The 27,328-nt window shown below is 36.1% G+C and overlaps 1 protein-coding gene across 8 annotated transcripts in view; it reads right to left on the minus strand.

Annotated features, from left to right (window-relative positions):
• LOC145666441 (uncharacterized) overlaps positions 1 to 27,328 on the minus strand; it is a 297,500-nt gene that overhangs the window by 134,644 nt on the left and 135,528 nt on the right. For 5 of the 8 annotated variants that reach the window (XM_081733671.1, XM_081733670.1, XM_081733668.1 and 2 more), the window contains exon 2: positions 26,368 to 26,507. The exons of 2 other annotated variants lie outside the window; for them this stretch is intronic. In XM_081733671.1, coding sequence (XP_081589797.1) covers positions 26,368 to 26,476 — 109 coding nt within the window. In that variant the 5' untranslated portion in view covers positions 26,477 to 26,507. Of the gene's footprint in view, positions 1 to 20,675; positions 22,691 to 26,367; positions 26,508 to 27,328 lie in introns of those variants that run through there. One more of the 8 variants, XR_014127746.1, reaches the window with a different exon arrangement.

Genomic DNA, 27,328 nt, shown 5'->3' on the forward strand with positions numbered 1-27,328 from the left:
AATATGCCAGCACCGGGATGACCGCAGCGAAGCGGGGCGGGTTAACATAAATGACAGGCGATATAATGTTAAGATTTACTGCAATCTTCTATGGTTTTTATCATATCACTTGAAAGCGAAAAAGTAAAAATTATCTAAGTAACAAAGTTTATTGCGTTCCGGGGTGACCGCAGCGAAGCGGGGTGAACGCTGCTAGTACTTAATTATAATTAAAATATATTTACGATTAACTAATAATAAAATACTACAATGTACTTTTATGCATTACTAGTTATTTCCTCCGTGAGAGAAACACCAAAATGTTTACCCATGTTATTTCCCAATTAAACATACTATCATTCAAGAAACATATTGTGAAAGTACGCTCTTAAATATGGAAGATCTTTAGGTATTAGTAGTGTTCCAAGGGGAGAAAATTCAGACTCTTTTTGGTGGCGAGATAATTTATATCTCAGTGATACCATTCAACCAGTTCGTTCAAACCGGTTCTTAAAAATTCTCAGGTACCCATTCAGATTTAGCTTCGGGGCGGGCAGAAGACTCCTTGATATGAGTAAAATTTCGCGTTTTTCACTGACTTACTATTATTCTATTGATAAAATTTATACAAATCTCAAACTAAGGGGGGGCAAGTGCCCCTCCCTGCCCCCCTAAATGACGTCCCTGCTCTTCATCTCCAGAGCCAGTACTTACGGAAGAATATCTATTATTATTTTTGAAAATCAAAAATAGTAATATTTATCAAGGAAAGATGTTATATGACTTAATCACTATTACCAGTACCATTGGAATCAATAATAATATAATTATATAGTAATAATATTAATACTAATTCAACTTACTATACTAATAATACAGAAACTGTTGACTAATGATTTGAATGATACCACTGCCTATTCTGTTAGGTTGAGCATGATGCATGATAATCTGTGCAGTACTCGTCAGCTGCATTGAAATCAAGTCCCGGTCGTGGCTTAGAACCAGCTTTAATAGTATGTCTCATTCTTCATAACCTTGGTGTTCCATATGGGCGCAAAACAAAAACTAAAAGTCTAAAGGATAATGGAAAGATGGAATACCGGGATCCAAACATAAAGCAGAGGAGACGTGATTACGTAAAGAGGGATAGTGTCAGTGAAAGAAAGAAACATTTATTCTACGAAACACAATAGTAAGGCGATTATTATTATTAGTATTAGTATTATTATTACTGCTTTTGACGTATCCCCACCTATGGCCGTAATTTTCATGATATGCAACGCTAGGGGGCGCAAGAGGCTGCGGTGACTCAGTGGTAAAGCGTTTACCTCTGGAACTTGGGATCCCTGGTTATATTCCAGCTTGCGCCAAGTGGAATTTGTAGTGGACAAACACCGTGCTCGTGGGTTTTCTCAGAGTTCTCCCGTTTCCTCCCACTTTCTTCATTCCACCATTTCATTCATTTCTCATCATCACCGTCTCCTTTAGCCTTGCTGGCATGATCGTGGGACGTAAAACTTAAAGATTTCATTTTTATTTTGCTAGGGAGCTCAATTCAGTTCAAAAAATCACTATAATTGTTTCCGAGTATTTATGTATACAAGCAATATTAACACAAATGTTAATCTTGTGCAACCAAAAATATTTAATTACCTGCTTAATGATGGAAACAAATTATATCATGAAAAAAATAAAAGGAAGGAAGAAAATATTAGTAGGTGTTACGGATTACGTTGAAGGTATTTATTGGTTAGTTGGTTTGAAGTTTTGCTTCTCTTTTCAGCACTGAGGCTATGTAAGATGTGGACCTACATCTTAACGTGCGATCCGAATCCGGGTCTCCTGCATCAAAAAGCTCGTACGCTAATTACTATAACCACGATATTTACCTATAATAAATACTGCATTGTACAGCATACCATAACAACACACTGTGATGAATTGTAATGGGTATTTGATGTGCGTAGCAAACAGAAATTTGGCTCTCAAATTTGGCTCTCGAGTACGGATTTTCCTTGTACCTAAGAATGAGTAATTTCTCATTACGCCTCTGTAGCTATCCTTCGTTTCCTGCTGTGCCTTTCCCAGGAAGAAAAGGAAACCAGGCTTAGAATAAGAAGAAATATGGACGGGAGTTGGAGAAGAAGAAGATTGGAAGAGGGAGAATCACTAACCATAACAACAACCCCTCGACAGCAAGATTTCCAGTTTACATATTAATAACAGCGCATAGAAGTACGTAATCCTGTTCTCAATTTCGTGTTGGTTGAGTAGAGTAAGTTGGTGTGCTGTGGCGAGATGGGATTAGCTCAAGGTCACCAGGTAATTAGTTACTGAGGAAGCGGGAGAAGGTTCCGAGTCTGGAGACCACATTACGTTCTGAGAAAAGAGAAAGAACGGGAAACGCTGGTCTGAAGGGGATAAGTGTCTTCGTGTTGCTCTTCTGATGATGAGAAAACTTGAGCAAACGCTAGTGCTTGTGTGAGTGTGTCCTGGTTGTTTTGCTGGGACTTGTGCTAAGAAGACTAGAGGATTGAGAAGTTATCAACTTTTGGTATCATGTTATGTGAAAGTAGAGACGGTCGGCTGTTGGGATTTTCAACTCAGAAACTGATGGTCAACGATCTACAAGCAAGAGAGAGAGAGACTGAAAGACCCTTACTTTACTCTAAGATGGTGTACTTTGATGTAACTTCAATGTAAAGCACGGTTCTCATCAACTTTAGAAGTGGGTTCAATCACAAACTTCAAAATGCTCTCAACCGAGCATAATCCTGACCAGCATTCAACAGCATGGTGACGGCAAATAGGATGCATATACACGTATTTCAGAATACAAGACCATTAGATATTAATACATTTCATGGCAACGGAAAATTACCTGGCTCAAGTTACCAAAGTAAATAACATTTTAGGTTTCTCTTTCAAAGTATAGATAAAATTAAACTAACTAATGAACATCTCTAAACAGAAAATGTGCTTAATTAGTGTTATTATTATTGTTATTATTCTCGTATTATCTGGATGATTATAATGGGCGTAAGTCTACAAGCTCCTAAAGCAAAATGAAGGTCGAGTACTTCTACTTAAAAGGACACACACATATCCACATTTTTTATAGTGAAATATATATCAGCAACTGGACGTAAATTATATCTAACTTGGGCGCGATTATATCACAACCAAACGGTTAGTGTTTTCACGTGTTGGAGGCCCGGGTTCTATTAGGTGAATAGATGTGATAATAGGCTTTAGCTACCATGTGATGATGTAGATCTGCTTCTTATATAGCCCTAAGTTTCGCTGACAAAATAACACTAAATTTCGACGAATCAAGATAACATGTTTTGAATTTATGCAAGGAAATTTAGATGAGAAATCAAAAGGTATGGTTGAACTTGATGGTTAATATTCATAATTGAGATAAAAGTTTTGTTTCGAACATTTGACTGTCTTCTTCCTCTCTTTTTCTTGAATAATGGTTAATATTCATAATTGAGGTAAAAGTTTTGTTTCGAACACTTAACTGTCTTCTTTCTCTCTTTGTCTTGAATGATGGTTAATATTCATAATTGAGATAAAAGTTTTGTTTCGAACATTTGACTGTCTTCTTTCTCTCTTCTTCTTGAATGGTGGTTAGTATTCATAATTACGATAAAAGTTTTGTTTCAAACATGTGATTGTCTTCTTTCTCTCTTCTTTTTGAATCAGCAATATTTCGATTATTTTTACGCAGCTTTTCATTTTTTTTTCAACCTGAGCCAAACTTTTCAATTTTCTTCTAGTTTTTCTTCCCTATTTCTTGTACTATTTGGTCTACATATTTGAATCGTGACCTTTCTTTGGGTATTTCTTTTTCTGCCAATCCTTTCATAACCAAAAGCGTGATTCCTCCTATTATTCCTATTTGCGTGACCATAGTATTTTTTTTTTTTTTTTTGAAGTAACTATTGCAATGAAGTATGATGAGTTAGCCATCTGTAATTGCGAGTTCCCGCATAACTGAAACTAGCGATGATTTCGGGCGATTTGGAGGGCCTTGGAATAAATGGGAGGTGGAAGTAGTACTGCAAAAATTCTGGTAATCCAGGTTGAGTCGACCGGAGAAATGCCCCGTGGAGAATTTCTTTATTTCGGGAGAATTTTATCCCCCGAACCACCCCCTGAAATCATGACTGATTATGGGGTCGCGGTGGCTCAGTGATAGAGCGTCTACCTCTTGTGCTTGGGGTCTCTTGTTCGATCCCAGTTCGCACCAAGTGAACTTTGTGATGGGAAAACATCATGTGCGTGGGTTTTCTCGGGGTTGTCCCGTTTCCTCCCACTTTCTTCATTCTACCATTACACTCATTTCTCATCATCACCGTCTCCTATAGACTACAAAAAATATAATCATAGGATGTAAAACTGAAAGATTTTATTTCATTTTCATCAGTAATTATAAGAAGAATAATCCTGGATCAAAAAAAAAAAAAAAAAAAACTTGAGCAAACAAACAAAAACTTCACTGCATACTGTTGACCAAAAGGGTCTATCTCATGACTACCCTTGTTGTTATGTAGTTAGCATTACATGTCTTCGGTACAGAAAGCCCGAGTTCGGTTCCAGGCTGAAGAGCTGATTTGGTTCAGATCCCACCTTAAGCTGAAGATTCATGTCTCACATCCTCATTTTAGCCCGATGATATTTGTCCGGCGCTGAAAGGAATGTTAAAATCAAAACTAATCCGGTCTATGCTCATGATATTCGGAAAGCAAACTATTTTGTTGTGTGTCTGAAAAGTATGAGCTACCGAAGAACAGACAGAAGCACTCAGTAGTCTTACGACAGATTTTTTCCACAAACATTTTCATCAAATATAGCATCGTACTCGGTTGTGTTCTGACACAAATGAGTCCTCACACTAATATTAGAGATACGTAATTTGCAATGTATGTGACGTTATCAAGCAAATTATAATATCAGCGTGAGGTGGAGATGATGCAACGGAACATAGGTTCATACTGTAAGTACGTATCAAATATATTCAACGCTGAAACCGGATGTTATTCAATTGAAATGACTGTAGCAGATCAAAAGACACAGGTATTTTCTACAAGAGAAACTGCCATTTCGTCAGTATTTGGTTGGGCTAACAAGCATAGTTTTGAATGCTAGATGTTGTAATTAATGATTTAATTCGTCCTTCCTAGATTTCAGCAAGTCTTTACATAAACATACATTCCATTTACTTCATGTTAGGATTGAACTTTAAAATAATTCAATGACTCAAACAAGAAGGGTTCCGAGGTTTTAATCCCCTTTCCCCATTGAGCAAATATTATGTAAAAATAAACATACCATATGTATGCAAATACTTGAAATTATATGAACTTGGAAACTTGGACTCGCCTTCCTCTTGACGAACTTCCGTGTACGCCATTAAATTCAAGTTTAACAGATATTTCCTTGTAATACTAGTTCTAAAAAAGGTAATTAGTAAACTTCTTTGTTAAACTTAAACCTATAACCCGAGATTTTTTAAAAAAATCAAACGCTTACTGAGCTATATATAATTTCATAGTTATTTATTTTCTGGACAAATCAAATAAATACAGATAAATACACTGGTGTCTAGTCTAGTCTGCAGAAAGAAAATTTTATGATCATGTCTAAATACGCACTTGCAAGTAGCAGGGATGGTCAACAAATGATAAAACTCTATTTTGTTTTGCCAGTTCAAATAACACTCTATTGCATTTCCGGGGTATTTCAGTTGTTGTTTCCAAAGCATAAGAGAGAACCTCTCATGGAACTTGTCCATTATGGAGTTCTGCGATGTGTGAAAATGTACTGGATTTCCCGTAACGGATTAGTTCTTTTTTTCTTTTCGGGGTGGGTGGGGTGAAGGAGGAGTCTTGGCAATAGTATAACACGCTCACTTAATTCTTTTTTTTTTTTTTTCGGAGTTTGATTCGAATGAAATGTTTTTTGGGCGAAACTGTTCAAATCCATTTTCTTTCATTCCTTCTCTCCTCCTCCGCTTCCTCTTTCGACATCCCCTGTAAAGTGACCTCTTTTTCTACACACACACACATGCACATATATGCCCTTGGAGCTCCTCTAAGTGGGGTTGGAGAGATGAGATGAATTAATCACATAGTACGGTTGATGTTATCACATTCACAAACACAATGAACAAAAATTTTCAGACCTTTCGAAAGCCTCTTATTGGATCTGAAGGTTCTCAATCTCTCTCTCTCTCTCTCTCTCTCTCACACACACACACACACACACACTCACATCAAGCTACACATTACACACATATTCAGGGAGAATAAACTTTGTTTTAAGGACTACTTATTTTAGTGACATCGTAATCGGATTTCACTTAAAGTACAAGAGCAGAATCTCTTTTCCTCTTACATGTGTGGCTACTAATAATCCTGGCAGCCAGCACCTCAATGTTCTCACAATGGTGCTATTCGAGTTTTAGCACTTTCAAAATAAAATGTAAAAAATCTCCTTTCGAAATTAATAGCAATTCCTCAGCATGTAAATGTAACGTATATAAATGATCCTAGTTCTCTTAGTTTTTCAATTACAATTTTTACAATAAAATACAAAACATAATGATAACACAGTGTAACAGTAAAAAGACTTTTTCGCAAAAGTAGGTATTCTTTATGTATTTCAACCTCCTGAATTCGAAAATGACACTCAAAACATCCTATCACCCACTGTTTTGTCACAAATCGCATACTTTGCCAATATTGATAACACATATTGAAGTATTACATATGTATATGGAACATGAATCATGCTAAAGTAGAATATAAATTTAAAACAACAAAATATTGAAATATGCACACGGTAAACAAACGCATAGAGAATGTGGTACAGTCCGCAGCAAAAACCTTTCAACATGAGCATGTAAGTTTATTGTGAAACTACGTCTAACAGCACAGGGAATCAACTTAACGTTTAAGTGGCACGAATTGCGCCAGGAGAAACTTCGGTATCCTTTCCTGCACACTTATTTTGGAGCAAAAGACTTCGTTGTTTCACGATAAACTTACATGCTCATGTTGCAGGTTTTTTGCTGCAGACTGTACAAAACATGCATTAAGCTCATTCATTCTAAAGTACATTCTTTAGTTCGTTAAAACTGAAAATGGTTGATTTCTACCACTTCCGGAAGGCGAATCCCATTCTGACCAAAATTGATGGTGATCCACTGATTAATTCTTGAGATTTTTGTCTCCCGGACGGACGGACACACGGACAAACAGGGTTAATATTAGGGATGGCCGGTTCCGGAATATTTACTTTCAGGAATCCGGAAAGTAAAATCGGAAAAATTCCGGATTTCGAAAAACTCCGAATTTCGAACAAATCCGGAATTTAGAAAATTTCGTAATTCAGAAAAATTCTGGATTTTAGAAATATTCCGCATTTTTTTCCGAAATCCGGAAAGTGAAATTCTGATTCCGAAATCTGGAAAATAAATTCGGTTGAATCCCCAGTAATTACTAACATAGGTTGTAAAGTTAGCAAAGGGATGTGAAAATCAGGCGTGATTGCCTCTAATGATCTGGCAACACTGTTTATTCTGTGCACACGTGATCAAGCAAATAGGGAGGGAGAATGTGAAATTGATGATTTGGTACTTGTAAAATGAGGGGATGAATAAACCTAAAGTTATGTAAAATAGAATAACCAAAAACAGGAATCCTAAAAGGGAAGAGCTGTTGGGGGTCGCGAAAATGGCCTCATTTTGCATGTACTAAGGGCACAAGAAACTGCGGGAACAAAAAAAAAAGAAGTCGTGTACTTCACAGTAGCTGTTATTATGCTTTGGTTTTGCGTTTGTATATTTTTTTCTTCTTTTCTGTAGTATTATTATTGTTTCAACGCATTAGGTGATCGTCAGACATATCTGTGTCAACGCTGAGGGTTTCTGAGGAACAAAGGATTCCGTAAAGAGACCGTCAGAATACTGGGGAAAGGGGGATTACATACAAAGGATTTCTGGAAGGGCTTGATTCTCTTGATTAGTGAGACAAATGGGGGGAAAGACGTTTGTTAGAACACAATCCTCTTCTGTAACAATTATACATACACTATATATATATATATATATATATATATATATATATATATATATATATATATATATATATATATATATATATATATATTGCATACGTTTTTACACATATGTAACTAACAAACTACATATTAAGGAACTTTCTACTTCTTTGTTGCAAGGTAATGTTTGTACATTTGTTTTCTGTGAAGTCGCAGATTACATGTAGAGAAACTAATTAGCATATTTATATATGATATACGTAAAGTTCTCGGCTTACATACACAGTATGTTGTTTATTTGGTTATGTGAATACATATGTATACGAACGTCTATTTCTTATGAAACTCTTAACACGGATATGTTAACTTCGCTGATTTGAATAATTATGATGAGTAAATATTCTAACACTTCATTTTCTTCCCTATTTTATGTGGGAATGTGTAAGGAGAGATATCTTTACGTCATTCTCGTTATATCCGTTGCAGCACTTTGATATGTGATGTTTATTAAGAAGAACCGCACTGCTGAAATAATGCTGTAAACTTTCGTGTCGTATTCCAGCTGGATATATTCGGCACAAAATACGGTATATGTATGATACAAAATGAAATCAAATTTTTAATTTGTTTTACGTTTATTTCGTTTATTCATCAATAAAATTGGATTATTATCTAGTGACGGATCTAGCCCGGGGTTGGGGGGGTCTTAGGTCCCCGACTTTTTTAGTGACAAAATAATTTAAGCTATTATTTATACATGGTGTTTCAAAACAGCACAGACAACGTTTGGGAGGTGATTCCTGATACCAAGATAAGACAAAAAGTATAGACCAGCCTGGGCGCACAAATGCTATCTTTCGGAGTTATAGGCTTTCGAAAACATGAAAAAATGAACAGGTCAATAGCTAGAAAACTATGGGACCTACCGTAGTCGGGTCAACACTTAGGAACTGATATGTGCGCTATCCAAAAACAGATGTTTCAGAATCCTAAGATACTCACTACTCACGTAATAATTTTTAAAGAGGAAGTTTGGTTACGGGCATATAAATTGAAGTACTCACCAACTACTTCTATAAAAGTTGTTGCGGAAGTACTTCAGGATTCTGAAACGTGGATATTTGGATGGAGTACAGACTAATTCCTAAGTGAAGTCTTGACCCGACTACGGTAGGTCCCATAGTTTTAGAGCTATGGATCTTTAAAATTCATTTTTTCATGTTTTCGGCAGCCTTTAACTCCGAAAGGAAGCATTTGAGCACTCAGGATGGTCTATACTTTTTGTCTTATCTTGGTGTCAGGAATCACCTCCCAAACGTTGTTGTTGGTGTTGTTTTGAAAAACTCTGCATATTTTTGGAAGTTCATAATAATCTCATGATATACCTACATAGTCTTGGACTCTGTCTGGTCATCCACTTTCAATCTTCTAGATCCGCTTCTGTGATTATGGGAGGAAAAAAATGGTGAAACTAGTTTGTTGCAGAGAACGGAAAAACTCCGAGAAAATTCATGAACTAAACATTATTCGGCGTAAGCTCTAAACTGCGATAAACAAAGCCACGTGAAACTAAATCTCGCTGATTTGCTGTTGTCCTACCGACGCTTGTACTCCTCCGCAAAATAGTTCATGTGATTGCATTATTACTTTTACTATGAAGCTTCATATAAAACTGCTATATTATTATAAATGACAAAAATATAATACGGATTATCTAATAATACTGAAATCGAGTGTGGCTAATGAAACAGTAGAAATAAACACTAAACATGCGCAGTAATTATGGCGCCAACTCAACTGTGGACGGGCGTTCTGCTTTTAAAGTCTGAAAGATGACTGGCATGAATCCCGGTTCCGCGAGTGTTGTGGTGAAACACCAACAAGGCAAACCTTTACTCACTAAACAACAATTGTTTACGAGCGAAATTCAAATACTTTTTTCTTAATCTTTCGAGTTTCTTTTTTTTCTTTTCTGCTGCTGCTGTAAGTATCTGGACAACACGAAACGGTATTGTCAAAATGCACGTGTATAATTTGCTCCTCCCCGTGTGGAGTGGGAGTGATACATCACTAGCCAATCGTATTTGTGACAAGCGGAAGGATACAAATATTTTGTTTATCGGAGTTTAGAGCTTACGCTGAATAATGTATAGTGTTGCTCATGATTTCTAGTCCCTTGTGGAAAACTAGACGAGAGTCGAGATAAGAAATAGCTTCTTGAATTTGAGACGAGTTGAGAAACATAATTCTTGTCTCATTTTCGAGACGAGAATTGAGACGAGTTTAGAAATTCCATGAGTCTCGTTGACAAAAACTAGTTCACCCAAGTCTTCGATCTCAAACGGTGTATTAGTGTTACATGATTCATAATGTATGAACTATAAATTGAGGAAACGATTGTACGAACACAATGAAGAGTATTTATCAATGATACAGAAGTCATTACGCAATATACTCCAATAATACATTCAGTTTAAATGTTGTTATATCACCCCCCCCCTTCCTTTGTGGATTTATTGTAACACGGAAGGATTACCTATAATAACTTCTAGATGAAATTAAGAAAAAATATCTGGACATAAAATTTTGCTCACAAATTAAAGAAAATGAAGTTGAATCCACTTATAAGGAATTTGGTTTATCAATTACTCCTTCATATATTAACCTTGTCTGTTTATATGTCCGTCCGTACGGGAGACAAAAAAAAATCAAGAACTACATGATGTATCACAATCAATTTTGACCAGGATGTAGATTTTCAAAAGTTAGGAATTGATTCCGTGGTGATACATCCAAGTAATTCGTATGCTCCCATGTATTCCCATAGAGAGTATTATTATATGCAAATTTCCCTTTGCAGTATGCAACCCAGCTGCATTAGGTGTGATGTTGGTTGTATACCATTCAGTTACTTTCAATATTTTACCGAACTCTCATGTGGCGTACACGTGGCACTGTTACTTGTTGTTCCCTCCACCTTCCGGAACTTTCAATGAATTTGAATATGTTCTGTAATAAACAAGAAATTTGAATTGCTAAAAAAAATATATATATATACGGAAAAGGTAGAAAAATCAAACAACATAAACTGATTGTCATAGTAATTAAGATATAGACGAAATAATATATGTTCTCTATTAGTTTATTTAAAACACATTCAAGAATTGTCAGCGTTATATTTTTAAATGCTTCTCTTGATGAATTTACAAAACGTACTAGTTGTTGGAATAATGGTACGACAAACTCATCTGTACCAAACGCGAAGCATTTATCTTTGTGAGTTCCAGTACAGCTTTAATTGCATACCACTTGTTCGTATTGCCGCCTTCATTTGATATCCCACACTTTCCCCTCCCCTCACCCCAACCCTCTTTTACAATGTGTAATGAACCCGGGTGAGTAATATCCCTTGCAAATCGATACAAATTTGTAAGCGCAAAATTGCACCGAGATCCCTCATTTTTAAAGCTTTTTTTTTTTTCGTTTATTTCTTGCTCTCTGAGATCAGGGAGCAATTTAGGTATTCGAGAGAATCATGTGTGTGCATATGTGTTTGAGTGTTAACTGGTCAATATGTGTTTTGGAACCTATTAAACTGTGAATAATTATTGTATCAAAGTTTTATATATAAGAATGATATTTCTAAGCTCTAAAGAGCTAGGTACATATATATACCTAGCTTTTTAAAGCTTAAAAATATCATTCATAATTTAGTATTAAAGACATTAAAAGCAACAGGTTTCTTTATTATTATTATTAATTTTTTTTTCCCTCGGAGTTTGATTTTTATAGATCCGTATTCATGTACGCTGCACAGAATCAGTGGTGCTATTCAGCCGGTTTGCTAGAAGCGGTTGTTAAAATATTTCGAGTTCGCAGAACCGTTTGTTATACCCAAACACGACAGTAATTTTACCCAGTTATACCCAAAAACAGTAACTTTAGTTTAATTGTCTTTGTTTTTTAGAAATTCTTACAGTTACCGGATTAAACATATGACCTCTGAGAACAAGGTATAAGCGTTTATTTCTGAAGCTCAGATGCTCAGATATCAAGTATGAGAAATAAAATCACATGAATATAGTGATGAGGGTTATTTATATTAGAATCGCATACATTATCAATCCATTGCTGGATTAAGATCTTTACATCATCTTGTATTAGGATGCTATGGAGGTCTCTACTGGTCACTTGTGATATCCAGTTCGTTTATGTCTAACTTGTATGGTTTGTTCCTAAGAGAGTTATATCTATCTACTATATATACAGAACCGGCTGTTAAAAAATTAGAATAACATCATTGCACAGAATGAACCAGAAGTGGAAATAAATAAACAAGCCAAATCTCGGAAAACTTGTGAACACTTCTCGACCCCGGAGTAGCATGATTTGTGAACAAGATGAAGCGTTTCCCTTTTCCCCTAAATTTATTGCATTTCTGGTGCAATGCATTCGTTAAGCATGGTGATTGTTTGAATGCAATTGGCAAATAGCAAATTTTCTCGAAGGATGAAAGCTGGTGGCGTAATTATGATGTGGGTCGGGATGCCCAATGATAGGTAAGTAAGCAGCAAACATTTACGCTGATATTTATGTTGTACCTATTACCTGTCCATGAGTTCTTACCATTTCATGCTCCATGAACATATCCTCTCAAAATGTGATGGCCTGTACTTTCGTAAATGAACAGTACTACTAGGCTATGTTTACTCGAAAATAAGACTGGGTCTTACATATACAGGTTGTTTCAAAACAACGCCGACAACGTTTGGGAGGTGATTCCTGACACCAAGATAAGATGAAAAGTATAGACCAACCTGGGTGCACAAATGTTTCCTTTCGGAGTTACACGCTGCCGAAAACACGAAAAAATGAACTTTAAAGGTCTATAACTCCGAAACTATGGGACCTACCGTAGTCGGGTCAAGACTTCACTTAGGAACTAATGTGCCCTATCCAAAAATACATGTTTCAGAATCCTAAGGTACTCACGTAACAATTTTTATGGAGGAAGTTTGACTACGAGCATATAAATTGAAGTACTCACCAACTACCTCTATAAAAATGTTGTGGAAGTACCGTAGGATTCTGAAACATGGATATTTGGATAGGAAACATAATAGTTCTTAAGTGAAGTCTTCACCCCACTACGGTAGGTCCCATAGTTTTGGAACTATGGACCTTTAGAGTTCATTTTTTCATGTTTTCGACAGCCTATAACTCCGAAAGGAAGCATTTGTGTACCCAGGTTGGTCTATACTTTTCGTCTTATCTTTATGTCAGGAATCACCTTCCAAACGTTGTCGGTGTTGATTTGAAACACCCTGTATATCCAAAAGGTGGATTAAGGTTCATTTTCAGGAGGCACTCACTGTGCCTGTCAATTTGAAGCGTAAAGACGGTTTTTCATGCTAGCGTCCGTTGCTTGCGGATTTCTATGTGTAGCCAACAGAAAGTTGTGTTACACGTAGAACCGTATTTAAACAACTTTCTCAATTGGCTATTCAGCCACATCGGAAGTAAAGAACGCAACGGATGCTTGCATGAAAATGTGCCTTAATCGTTACTAACAGTCTCTCTGATTGTTGCAAGAAACGTGCAAAATAAGTTCTGTCGAGAAGTTTGGAGTAGATATTATTTTTGGATTAGAACTTATTTTCTGGTTATGTTTTGTCATCAGGAAAACATATACTTTTTACTTTACTCATTGTTTGATTTTTATTTTCAATAATTACTTCTGCCTCTCAGAAATGGGCTTGTTCCATGGGAGCCCGAAGGTGGGGGCAGGGTGGGGTCCGAGCCCCCCTCTGGCTCACGAAAAATGTATACATAATACAGCAAATCATGTATAGGCCTACTAAATACCAGAAATAGCAGACGCAATATAGCAACCATGGAGATGACCCCTTTCTAGAAAATCTTCTTCGGGTGTCCCTGGTTTGTTCAGGTGTTTTTCCTGCATGAATTTTATGGCAGCACGACCTTTTAGTTACCTTATAATATAAACATTTCAGCTACTTTTTGGACCCCTTTAAGTTCCACTTTGTGTCACGATCGACATCCCTGTACCTGTGCAAAGTTGTGTATTTTAAGACATTTGAATATGCACTTATTTAGTTGAGTGAACTTCAATTTACATTCTTTTATATTTTAAATAAGTTGAATCATTTAATTTGCTGAGCATATATACTCTCTTCAGAATTGTTGGGGACAAGATTGTCCATGCATTCTTGGCACATTCGTTCGACTATGTTCACGTTGATGCATGTTTTCTGTGCTGATAGCAACACTGATTGCAATCTGTAAATCACACTTCAATTGTGATAACACTTTGCATTTTTTTCAAAAAAAAAAAAAAACGTAAACCCAGAACGGGTTTAAAAATTTCTACCTACAACGGAATTTAAAAAGCATGCTTTTTGTGTGTATCAGACATATATGTAATACTAGGTTTAGCATAATTACTCTTGGAGTGGCAAAACTGCACTATGTAAACTGGACGAAAAAGCTATCAACCTAGAATAACCCCTAGAGCCTTTCATAATTGAAATAGGGGAAAAACTGAATCTAAAAATATTGCAATACCTGATACCATTGGTATTACTATTGCACATTGCCCGCAGCGCTGCAACATGCCCTGTCTGCTTCTGTACAATCTGGCGGATAGCGTAAATAAATTTGTAAAGCGACTCCGCAACTTAATTTTTTCGAATCTATAAGCTGAGTCAGTCAACATCTTTATGTTTGTGTGTGTGAGTGTGTGTGTGTCAAAGCAAATGTAAAATAATATAAGTGAGAGGCAGGGTTACCACCCATCAGTATAGAAAATATTCCTGACGATCTACGTGAAATGTATCTTTACTTTCGGAGCAACCCTCGTGTTTATATTTAGACTTGAAGATACTAGTACATAAAAGAAATAAAATAAACTACGAAGCATCTGTTAGACAATACACTAGACCTTGGAACTCAAATGTCAGACCCAAAGGGAAGATACGTGAGTACCAACTTATCAAGTAATATGAAGAATTCTCCCTGTGGGTATATGGTTGCTACAAAAACATATATATACTTATTGTTCTAACTTGAAGAAGTTAGCAAACGAAACAACACGAGAGAGACAAATGTAATTTTATGCGGTTTTATATATTATGTTTTATCTTAGTTTTCGTATCCCAGCATGCCATATATAAAGATGGATGATGCGTATGAATGAATAAATTCAAGTCAGACGATCCATCATTTTGTGTTCGTCTGTATGTGTGCCTTTTCGTGTCTGTAGGTGTATACGTGTATGTGTGTGTGTGTGTGTGTGAAGATGTTACGGTTGATATTTTTTGGCTTGGAAAAGACAGCAGTTTTGGTTGAAAGAGATAGAAAAGAATTGAACCAATTGTCTGTAGGAAGAGAAAGGAAGGTTTTGAGGCTATTTAGTTTCATTTCTTATAATCGTGTGCGTCTGTATATGGGAAAAGAGGGAATGATGGACCCCTTCCCCTTGCCACTTCAAAACTTTTTAATTAGAAGAAAAATGACCGGAAAATACATAAGAAAATGAGTAAAATAACATGCTATTTATATGTAAAATCAGCATTAGTTGGACTGTCTCTATAGTCCAGGATATGAAAAGTAACACAGAAATGCCTTAGATCAACTACATTGTATGTCTTGACGTTTCTTCTGTATTTGTATTTAATTTATCATTTTATATTTGAATTACAAAGAGTTTTATTGTGGTTATTTCTTAATGTGATCATCCTATATTCAAGTTTTTATTAATGTGTTTTGTTTAAAAACTGGAAAATAGCTACTTATAATCTTATACTTCATTGGAAAGGGGAATGAACTCTCATGTGCGTTGTATTATACTGTATATATATATATATATATATATATATATATATATATATATGCGCGGATCCCAGGGGAGGGCTATAGGGGCTATAGCCTCCCCTTGACACTCAGGTATACACTGGATAAAATAGGCTTCAATCCTACTTTCTTCACACAATAAAGCGGCAAACTATGGTTCAACCACTCCCTTATCATATGATGGATCCGCGGCTATATATATACAATAACACTTTTTTTATTTAAAGGGTTTCTAAGACAACTTCTCCAAAATATTCAAAAAATTAATGCCGATTTAATTATTTACATAGTCCTAGATATGGCTGTGATTTCATTTCAAGCTGAAAAAAGAACAAAATATGGAAAAATATTTTGAAGAAAATTCGTTCATATTTGGCTATATTTAAACTATGGTGGGACTGATTCTTTCACTTGATGATACGAAGAAAAATTTCTGAAAGAACATCCAATCAGAATGGTAGGGTAAGGATACATACCTTAGATCTCCCGATTAGGAAACAAGTTCGCTTACTACAGAAGTTTACGTTTTCCATCCGAATATACTTCACTTGGTTAACTAAGATATCTCTTCCCGTTACTGTGGTTTATGATTGATGTGATGGCCACCGGAAGAAACCATTGCACAAAATCGCAGGAGATTTCATTATATCTGTACTACACGGTATTATCTTCCACTGATGCTAGCACTCTTTTCAGAGGCCATTTACCGTGCGAACTCCACATATGAAAAGCGCCTTCTGAGAAATCCAAAAACACGATAATTCATGGTACTAGCATCTGGATTCATCATACTTACATGAGACACATTTGCACAATCAGAAGGTGGGCGTATGATGTTCTACTTCATCCAGAGGGATCATTACATCTTTTTTTCATGGAAACATATTTCACAGCGGTATGTGGAATTGGAGTAACTCTTTATCGTATTCGTCAGTGAACGAGTGACGGGGAGCTGCCATGTGTGTGGTTCCAACAAGATGAATGTAATCGCTCACGTTACCCCAAATACGAATGCAAGTAATCGCCGAATTCTTCGATGAGAATCGAATTGTGCGTGGCAGTTTGTGACCTCCTAAGTCACACGATCTCAAGATATGCTCCTTGTTCTTATTTGAAAAAAAAATGAAATGAAATCTTTAAGTTTTACGTCCCACGATTATACCGGTTAGGCTAAAGGAGACGGTGATGATGAGAAATGAATTAAATGGTGGAATGAAGAAAGTGGGAGGAAACGGGAGAACCCCGAGAAAATCCACGAGCACGATGTTTGTGCACCACAAAGTCCACACGGCACGAGGTAAGATCGAACCAAGAACCCCAAGCACCGGAGGTGAACGCTCTACCACTGAGCCACTGCGCCCCCTTTTGTTCTTATTTGAGATGCCTTGAAATGGGAAGTGTATGATAACAATTCTCAAACCCTACAGCAACTCCAAGGCAACATCACAATCGCTATTGCAGAGATTACCAAGAAAAAACTAAGTGCAACATGTGTCAGTGTCATTACCAGGGTAGAAAAGTGTATTGAGTATTTATATGACCATTTCCAGCAATTGTAAAAGTCAAAAAGCCTACGGTCACATTGTAAACAGCAATTATGATAATAATTCATTATGTTTCCTTGTTTTCTTTGCCTTTGCTTTATCACAGAGCTTTTTTTATGTCTGAACCACTTTTATTTTCACCACTCTGTGTATATGGTATGTGTTTCACTATAAAAGATAATCTTTGAAATCATTTGTGTATTAATTAAGATGGAATATGCTGACATATTTCTGCAATGCATTCAGTCTTTTTACTCTGTAATTTTTCTTTTTTTTTAAAAAAAAAATGACAGCATTCGTACTATTTTAGCTGTTTTTTTATTTCCTTTCATTCGTCCACAAATTATAAGGATTGTGGTAATAAAGCTTCACAAAGTGGTATAGATCATCGTTGTTAAAATTTATTTTAATACTCCAGGCATAATAATTCACATATGCTTTCATTTGCCAGTTGTACGGATATGGTTGTATACACTTCACAAATGAGTCAGCTGGACTAAACTTTTTTTTTTTAATTTTTACAGAGGAGACTTTTTTGTTACAATGCAAAGGAAAAAATGCAATAAAATATATAAAAGTGTTGACTGTTATTAATAAACATATTTTTCTCTGTTTTATGGTTCATGTTCCGGATGTAAAAATATATATGTGATGAAGAAATACATACGGGATGAAAATGGTAAAGTGCAGGGACGATTTAGGCGCAATTTTATAATATTAATCCACAAATAACTGCAAGCAAATAAGAATTTGAGAAACAAAAATATTAAGTATAATAATAAAACATCTCATGCTTAGGTTCTACGCTTAGAAAATCAAAAATATGAAAGGAAATTCATAGGTATGGACAGCCTTATAGGACGGTCATGTCCGTTCGTCCATCTGTCTGTTGTCAGGTATCAGAGCAAAAACGGTGAAAGATTTACAATAAACTTTTTTTTCTTTTTTTTTTTTTTTTGGCCATCGATAGGCCAGCGCGGCAAGAATGGATTCCATCTCCCTTCTCAAACATCCTTTCAAACCAGAAGTGATAAAAAGTAACTATTTTCTTTTTAATAATAGATTACTACAGAACAAAAACTGTAATAGACAGCGAAAAGCAGTTTCTTTTAAATCGATTCGGAGTCATGAGAGTAGATCCTACCTCCACATTTTAAATAGATTTCTAGTTGTAAGAGAAGATCCCATCTCCAACCTATAATTCGATTCAGAGTCATAAGAATAGATTCTATCTCCACCCTTTAAATTGATTAGGAGTCATAGGGGTAGATCCCATATCTACCCTTTAAACTAATTCGGAGTCATAAGAGTAGATTCTATCTCCATCCTTTAAATTGACACGGTGTCACAACAGTAGATCTTATTTCCATTCTGTAAATTGGTTCGGAGTCATAAGAGTAGATTCTATCTCTACCCTTTAAATTGATTCAGACTCATAAGAGTAGATCCGATTTCCACCTTTTAAATTGATTCTCAGTCATATGAGTAGATCCCATCTCCATCTTCACCTCTCTACTAAAACCAGAAGTGGTAGAAATTTACAACTTCCAGTTACAATATTGACCTCCATTAAGCAAAACCGGTAACAGATAGCAAAAAAATGGATTTTTGATGTTGATTAAGCATACCAATAATAAATTTCATCTCGATCTTTAATTCTTTTTTATCCCTGCATTCAAATCGCAAATGGTGAAAAATCTACGATTTCCAATTTCAACATCAATCGCCGTAGTGTGAAAAATGGTAATAAATGGAGAGAAGCGTTTTTAATATGGATTCAGTACTGCAAGAATAGATGCTTTCTTCGACTTTATTTCTCTATCGCGACTGGAATTAGTAGAAATCTACCATTACTTCTGGTTTCAATTTAGATCTCCATGGAGATAATATGGTCCTTGGTTCGAGCCATGCAACAATAGGAAAGAGAACTGTGGTGTGATAGGCAGTAGAATCACGGTGTGATGAATTGAAGAGTCCAGGTGTGAAAGGCAGTAGAACTACGGTGTGATAGATAGAAAAACCCAGGTGTGATAGGCAGTAGAACCACGGTGTGATAGATAGAAGAGCTCAGATGTGTTAGGAAGAACTACGGTGTGATAGGTAGGAATACCACAGTGTGATAGATTAAAAAAGCCCAGGTGTGATAGGTTGAAGAGACACGGTGTGTTAGGTAGGAAAGCCACACTCGCGCCATCCCAGCTCGCGCCAAGTGAGCTTTATGCTGGACAAAGACCGTGTAGGTGGATTTTCTCGGGGTTATCCCGTTTCCTGCCACTTTCTTCATTCCACCATTTTCATTTATTTCTTATCTTCACCGTCTCCTTTAGCCTAGCCAGCATAATCGTGGGACGTAAAACTTAAATATTCCATGAAATTTTTCCTCCTGTTACGTAAGCCTGCATAACAAATATGTATTGCTGGTTGCTTATAGACAAAGCGTCCTTAAAGCAACGAGAAGCATGCATACATTTTTACCCCCGCCAATCCTCCGTCGAGCAGAAATTTGAATAAAAGGGGGGGCTTCGTACGAAATTTTATTACTCTAGGTGACTCCTATGCGACAAGCTCATGCAAGACATGCATATACAGATATTATTTTATTTATTACTATATTTTTATTTTATATTTATATAATATATATTTATATATTTATTACTATATATTTATTTAGATGCTTTAAACGGATAGGAGAGAAGAGGACACTTCTTGCAAGCATCCTTCGTACAAAAGGCCAATTGGATTGGACACATGTTGAGAAGAAATTGTTTTCTTCACACCGGCATAGAAGGAAGGGAAGCGAGGATTAGGAAGAAGAAGAACACAGCTGATCGATGTTTTGAAAGATAACATAAAATATTGGGAGTTAAAAGAGGAAGCTGAAGATCGACCAAAGTGGAAGAAACATTTCGAGGCCCAAATCTGAAATTGAAAAAAAAAAATCCTCATTAGTACCAGGACCTGCCGAAAGGCAGAATACTTAATAATAATAATAATAATAATAATAATAATAATAATAATAATAATAATAATAATAATAATAATAATAATAATTATTATTATTATTATTATTATTATTATTATTATTTATTTATTTATTTATTTATTTATTTATTTATTTATTTATTTATTTATTTATTTATTTATTAAAAGGTACACTAGAGGCACTACTTCCATCTAAATGTCCTAATTCATTAAAGCATTAACGTAATTAATAATTTTCTTTTGAATCTCTTTCCCTTGCTGTCTGAAATGTATCAACAGTCGATTTATGTTTTATTATGTTGTCGAAGGAAGCATAAATTCTCTGTACTAGAGAATGTTAAAAGTAATTAATTCTTTAAAGTAATTTTATTTCTCATTTTCGATTACAGTACGTTGAACGTGGAAATTTTATAGTTAGCCAATAGATTGCAATAGTGTTTCAATTTTGTATACAAATATATTTGATTGTATGTGGAAAAAAATTGTTTTGGATTTGTTCAAGTTATCGAAGTTGTTTGTGAGTGTGCGGATCCCATAACCGTTGATCATCATCATCATCATCATAGGTATTCTGCCATTATTGACAGGTCACTTGCTGCAACTGAGAAGCTTCCATGCTCCACGGTCTTCCGCTAACCTCTTCGTCTTCGCGTACAATTTCTGTTTTGATATCGTGCATTAATTGTAGTCTCCTTCACCCTCTCCCTCTCTTTCCTGCCACCATACCTTCTAGTACTTCCCTCATGATACAGTTCCTTCTTAGTCATCCCAACCAGTTTCTCTTCTTCTTCTTCTTAATAATATCTAAATTTGTTGTTTTATCCTCCACTATTTATAACATCCTCTCAATCGTTTCCCGCTCGATCCAGTTAATTCTCTCTATTCTTCTTCACACCCATATTTCGAAAGCTTCCAGTCGTTAAAGTATATTCTAATTTTGTCTTGACATTTTCAACATCCTTTGCTATCCTCTAGTGCTATATGGCTTTTTTGTCCTATTTGATAATCGGCATGGTGATCAAAGCATAGTTGACAGTTAATATTTATCTATTCCTTGTACCTTAAAATAATAATGAGTAATAAATGTGTATGTATGTGAGGCTAAAGATATAATATCAACAGGGTATATGTATGTAAATATATATTTATGTAACAGAAATGAAATGAAATGTTTAAGCTTAACGTCCCACTTTTATGCCGGTTAGGCTAAAGGAGACGGTGATAATGAGAAATGAGTGAAATCGTGGAATGAAGAAAGTGGGAGGAAACGGGAGAACCCCGAGAAAACCCACGAGCACAAAGTCCACACGGCGCGAGCTGGAATCGAACCAGGGACCCCCAAGCACCGGAGGTGAACGCTCTACCACTGAGCCACCGCGCCCCCCATTTATGTAACAGTAGATAATATTTAAAAAAAACTAATTAGGGGCGGAACCTAATTAAAAGTTGATCTCCGGAGAGTATATATAAGAGGTGACCAACTCCCAAGCAACCAGGAGTGGAAGGCTGATGAAGACACAGTTATTGTGTTGAAACTTTAAAGTGATTGTTAGGATTAGGATTAGAATTTAGATTTCTGGGCTTTCGGCATCTAAGGCCATTAGCCCTTCACGTTCCCTGGGCAAGCACACAATCCGGGGAAAGGGAAGGAAGGAAGCGGCCTGGGGCCTATAAGTTAGGTACCACCCCGGCATTTGCCTGGTGTGAATGAAGAAAACCCAGGAAACCCTCATTCAGGGTGACTGGCCTGAAAAAGCGTGTTACACTTTTTCGACCGAGTGCCCCCACCGGGAATTTAAGTGATTGTGTTTTTAACATATTATCACATAGCCTTCCTCAGTGTGTTGTGTTTTAGTACAAAATGGAAACAAGGTCTGATAAGAATAGTTATAAATAGGATTCATTGAACTATGGCGAAGTGACAATGATCATCATACTATACACTGACCAGGCAATGCATACAATGGAAAAAGAAAGAGAGAGAGAAAAGAAATTCCAATTTTTCTTTTTGTCTTCATCTTCTTCTTATCTGCTGGGCTTCCTTTCTTTCGTTTTCTCCCCCTTCCACGGTAGTTTTTCCATCGTGTTCTTCATCGCTAAGGTCGTTTTCCGCTTCGCTTCCCGGATAAAGAACCTTCTCGAGGGACGTATTAGAACTGGAAGATCCAGCGAAGGAATGTCTGCTGATCTTCGAAATGTTCTCAATTTGAAAGGTTCTTGGTTTAATGTCTTCTCCTCTTATTCTGAAGGAAAGGAAAAGAAATGAATAGAGCAAAATAAGAAAAATCAACTCATCACAATTACTCTGCCTAACAATGAAATAGGTCATATCTTTCTTGAAATGTATACAGCACTGATAGATAGATAAAATAAAACTTAAAGGTTATTGACATCAGATCATTTTGTTTTTTTATAAATCTTATTCCTTCTTTGCATCCAGTATTGTATGTTGTATCAATGTTCCAAGAAATCTTTATCTTCTTTATAAGTACATGTTATCTTGTTGCAGTTAATACTTATCACTGATATGAATCATCACGTCACAAATACATAAATATTTGTAATATATATATATATATATATATATATATATATATATATATATATATATATATATATATATATATATATATATATATATATATATATATATATATATATATATATATATATATATATATATATATATGAAACCTTTAAATAATGGACATCAATGGAATATGATTATTTGTTCCGTAAATAAGAAGTATACGTTACAGAAAGTTTTTTTCACAAATATAGATTACTCACAGCCAAGGGCGCCCATGTTGTGGTTTCCAATGGGGGAGGGCAAGTATAAGCGACGTTTCAAATATAGTTTCAAATTTTGCTATAACTAATGTAAAAATTTCTATTGGGTTTTCGATATTCCCAAGTACAATTTCCTCTTAGGGAGGGGCGAGCGCCCCATCTTGCCTCCCCTGATGGCCGCCCTTGCTCACAGCTCATGTGGTAATTGTATGGAATGTACCTAGGTACAGAAAATACATGAGTTATAAATGTGAGTATAGTCTAATATCGAAATACTTTACTCAATGTTCGAATTCTGAGGGAATATGGCGCGAACCCCTCAGGCGCGAACCCAAAATTTTTTGTTGAAAGCGGTTCAAGCTTTGGGGAGAATACTACAAGCCACTACGTCTATGTAGTATTGAACGGATATTATTCTATACCCGAAAAGACGATGAGTAATTGTAAAATACTTCCACTTATATTTTCAGAAAAAAAAAATATAGAACTAGATTGCTTTTATAAGAGAAAGGATACAGATGAAGTGTGAGATCAAATTTTTATAGCTAAATCAATCATTTTTGTATTAAACAAATATAGTTTTATTGAAAAAGTGTACAAATGTATGGTGAGTCAGGAAGTTTTGGAGGACCATCCGGACCCGGTGGATCCCCGTGAGTGCTCTCATGATCCCTCTCTCTCTCTTTATATAAACAAAAACAAAAACAAAAGTATCTTTGTTGGATGTATTGTATACTCGTATAGGCGTGTACTGCAAAATTCTTGTGTTATCATTCAAGCTATACATCCAACAGAGATACGTTTATAGAGAACGTGCTCTATAAATGTCTCTTGATTTGTTTACTATGTTAAAAGTAACTCAGTAAGAGCATGCAGCATTATTATTAAATATTGAAAATGTACGTTGACCTAATAAATCAGGACGGTTTATGAATTTCTTGGGGGAAAAGCCGTTATATCGATCTACCGTGCAATTCTGTGGACAGTAGTTTCTGATTGGAATATGTATGTAATTGTTGAATCAGTTGTAGGGATCATTTGAAGATCTATTTTCAGATTGCAGAGAGTATTTTCAGTGTTAAATAAGCATGAACTGAGAATAATTCCAGTACGTTATGAAAAGGTTACTAAAAGTAAGTAACGTTTTGGGTTTATAGAGAAGACTGTCCTGCATAATAGGCCATTGGAGATAGTGCACCTTTTTCAATAAGAGCATTCATCTCAGCAATTTGATGCAGGAGTACACACCGTACATATTTTCAAAGCAGTGCATATGGATGATTTAATAATACTTTCAATCACTTGTACCTATATATATATACATGATGTTCAAAGTGATACATTCAACGTGTTGTTCCCTCACAGTTTACCTTGTTATCACGTTCATTCTGATCTCTGTTCCGTAAACATTGAGAAACACAAACACACGTGTTTCGTCAGGTTTGGGAAGAAGATGTCTCCTTCTAATGTTAAAGAAAGAAGAGGGTGAGGCAAGATCAGAATGAAATCAAAAGGAGAAGGGGAGAAAGGTATTCGAATGGAATAATCGAACTCAAAAGACTGAGATAGAAGAGAGGGTGAAAGACAGGAGAAAGGGAACGGGAGGTAAAAGGATGGTTACTGTGTGATGTATTCTTCAGAGGGGAACCACAGACAGACGAATGGATGGGTCGTAGTGCTGGATACGACAGTCTGTAGATGGAGAGATAGAAAGTGTACGGTATTCAGTCTCCCTTTTTACACATTGTGCGATTGAATTTTGACTCCTCTCCCTGTGCTTGTGAGTAGATGTATCACTCAGACTTTGCTGTATCCACTTATCTGCTTTCGTTTTTATATGTTATGCTAAATGTTTCATATTCATCTCTCAACCTCTCTCTTTTCCCCTCTAACATCATCACTCATTCCTTTTTACTACCTCTCGACCATTTTCTCTCTTTCTTTTCTATCAAGATACACGTTTTGATGTTCAACCGACCATTTGCTAACGAAGGATTCTTCCTCACATCACCTGTGATTTCAGTGTCGTTGATTTTCCTTTTTTTTTTAAATTTATTTCTGTCATCTGTAATCAATCATAGGTCAATTGTCCTGACGAAAAGAGATGAAACTCCAGCTCAGTAGCGGATCTAGCCCAGGGTCGGGGGCCTAGGCCCGCCAGTTTTTGAGTGACAAAAATACTTTAAGCTATTATTTTTATATTTTATATAGCTTATCGTAAGCTCATGATATACCTATCACAATCTTAGTTCTGACTAGCTCCCCCCCCCTCCAGGTTTTACCTTTTAGATCCACCTCTGCTTCAGCTGAATAAATTTTCAAACTCAAAATAATTTATAGCGTGGGAGACCCGAGTTCGATTCACGGTGGGAGCTCATATGGTTCGGATTTCACATTAATAAACAGGTCTATGTCTCTTATAGCCTCGCTGCTGAGTGGAACGTTAAACTCAAAATCAACTCAACTCAGAATAATATAAGCTTTGAAAATGACCTTTAGATGACATCCAGTTACCACAAATCCTCAAAATTAACAGACATTAATCTCAAAGCAAACCGAAGGAAAGGAATGGCATATAGAAAGGTTTAAACTACAGTAAAAATGAAATCTTACAGTTTTACGTCCTATGATTATATTTTTTATAGACTAAAAGAGACGGTGATGACCAGAATGAATGAAGTGGTGGAATGAAGGAAGTGAGAGGAAACCGGAAAACTCCTGAGAAAACCCGCACACACGGTATTTGTCCACCACAAAGCACACATGGATCGAACCAGGGGCTCTATGCACCAGAGGAGAAGGTTCTATACTAAGCCAAATTACAGTAAAATACCAGTATAACAAAATTTTGGGGACCTCTAAAATTAAATTTTAATATTTCAATTTTGATTATACTAAAATAAATCAATTCTTAAGAAATCACCTGTTGGTATATCCACGACAGGATATATATTACTTCAACAGGAATTCAGAGAAAAAAAAAAAAAAAACTTTATTAGTTGAGGGGCAAACTAGTATACGGAAAAGGTCTGATCCTTTAAGATATTCACCAACCCTCAACCGCCTGTGACTTTAGCACAGATTCTGGCACTTCGCTTTGTCGAAGAAGAAAATTTGGAAGACTACGTACCTTGTTTGTTCCTTGCACAAGAGTTAAAATCTGTGCCGATCACTTTGGGACATTTCTTCCTTTCCACCTCAACATCACAAGGATTTCTATTACTCATAATGTCTGCCATTATTCAATCATTGTTTAATACACATCTTTTACTAAAAGGAAAGAAAAGAATGACTGAATTATATATTTAAAAAAAAAAAAGTTAAATATAGGCAAAAAGAAGAAATTCTCATTCTTTATACTAAAAGTTCGAAATACATTAACACAGGGATGCAAATAACCACTCGCCCGGGGCGTGTGGTTCATCGGTGCGGGCGACTATTTAATATCATACCGAAGGTAAGTAAATGATTTCTATTGTGAGATGTGGGCTAGTAGCTTATTCCTTGGGCGAGTAAAATTTCGTTGCTTATTTGCATCCCTGCATTAACTTAAATGTTTTAGCACGTATTAAAATGTTTAGAACATATTTAGCGCATATCCCACATTATGCCCTTTAGGTTAAAGGAGACGGATGGTTAAGACAAATGAATGATGATAGAAAAAGTGGTGGAATGAGAATGTGGCAGAAAATGAGAGTACCCCGAAAAACTCACGGACACGATGTTGTCCACCACAAACTTACTTGGCTAAGGAGCGAACCATGAACCCCATACACCAGAGGTAAGTGCTTTACCATTGTTAAACTGATTCACCGAACGTGCCTCATTAACTTGCTTATCTGCTTATTACTAATTTCTACTTAACTTTACTCGCTTTTTACTTGTTTAACTCGCTTTACCAGTAACCTAGAACGACACAGACACGGACACAGAAACATCGCGGACAGTCAAAAATTCCAAAAGGCTCACCCACCGGGAATCGAACCCGGGACCCGTATACCAGAGGCGCACATGCTAGCCACTAGACCAGCGAGGAGGGCACCATTGAGCCACCTTGCACCCATCTAGTCAAATTACGGGTGCGAAGTAAT

This window comes from Thermobia domestica, chromosome 12 (genome assembly GCF_964235325.1).
Source record: "Thermobia domestica chromosome 12, izTheDome1.hap1.1, whole genome shotgun sequence".
Lineage (NCBI taxonomy): Eukaryota > Metazoa > Arthropoda > Insecta > Zygentoma > Lepismatidae > Thermobia > Thermobia domestica.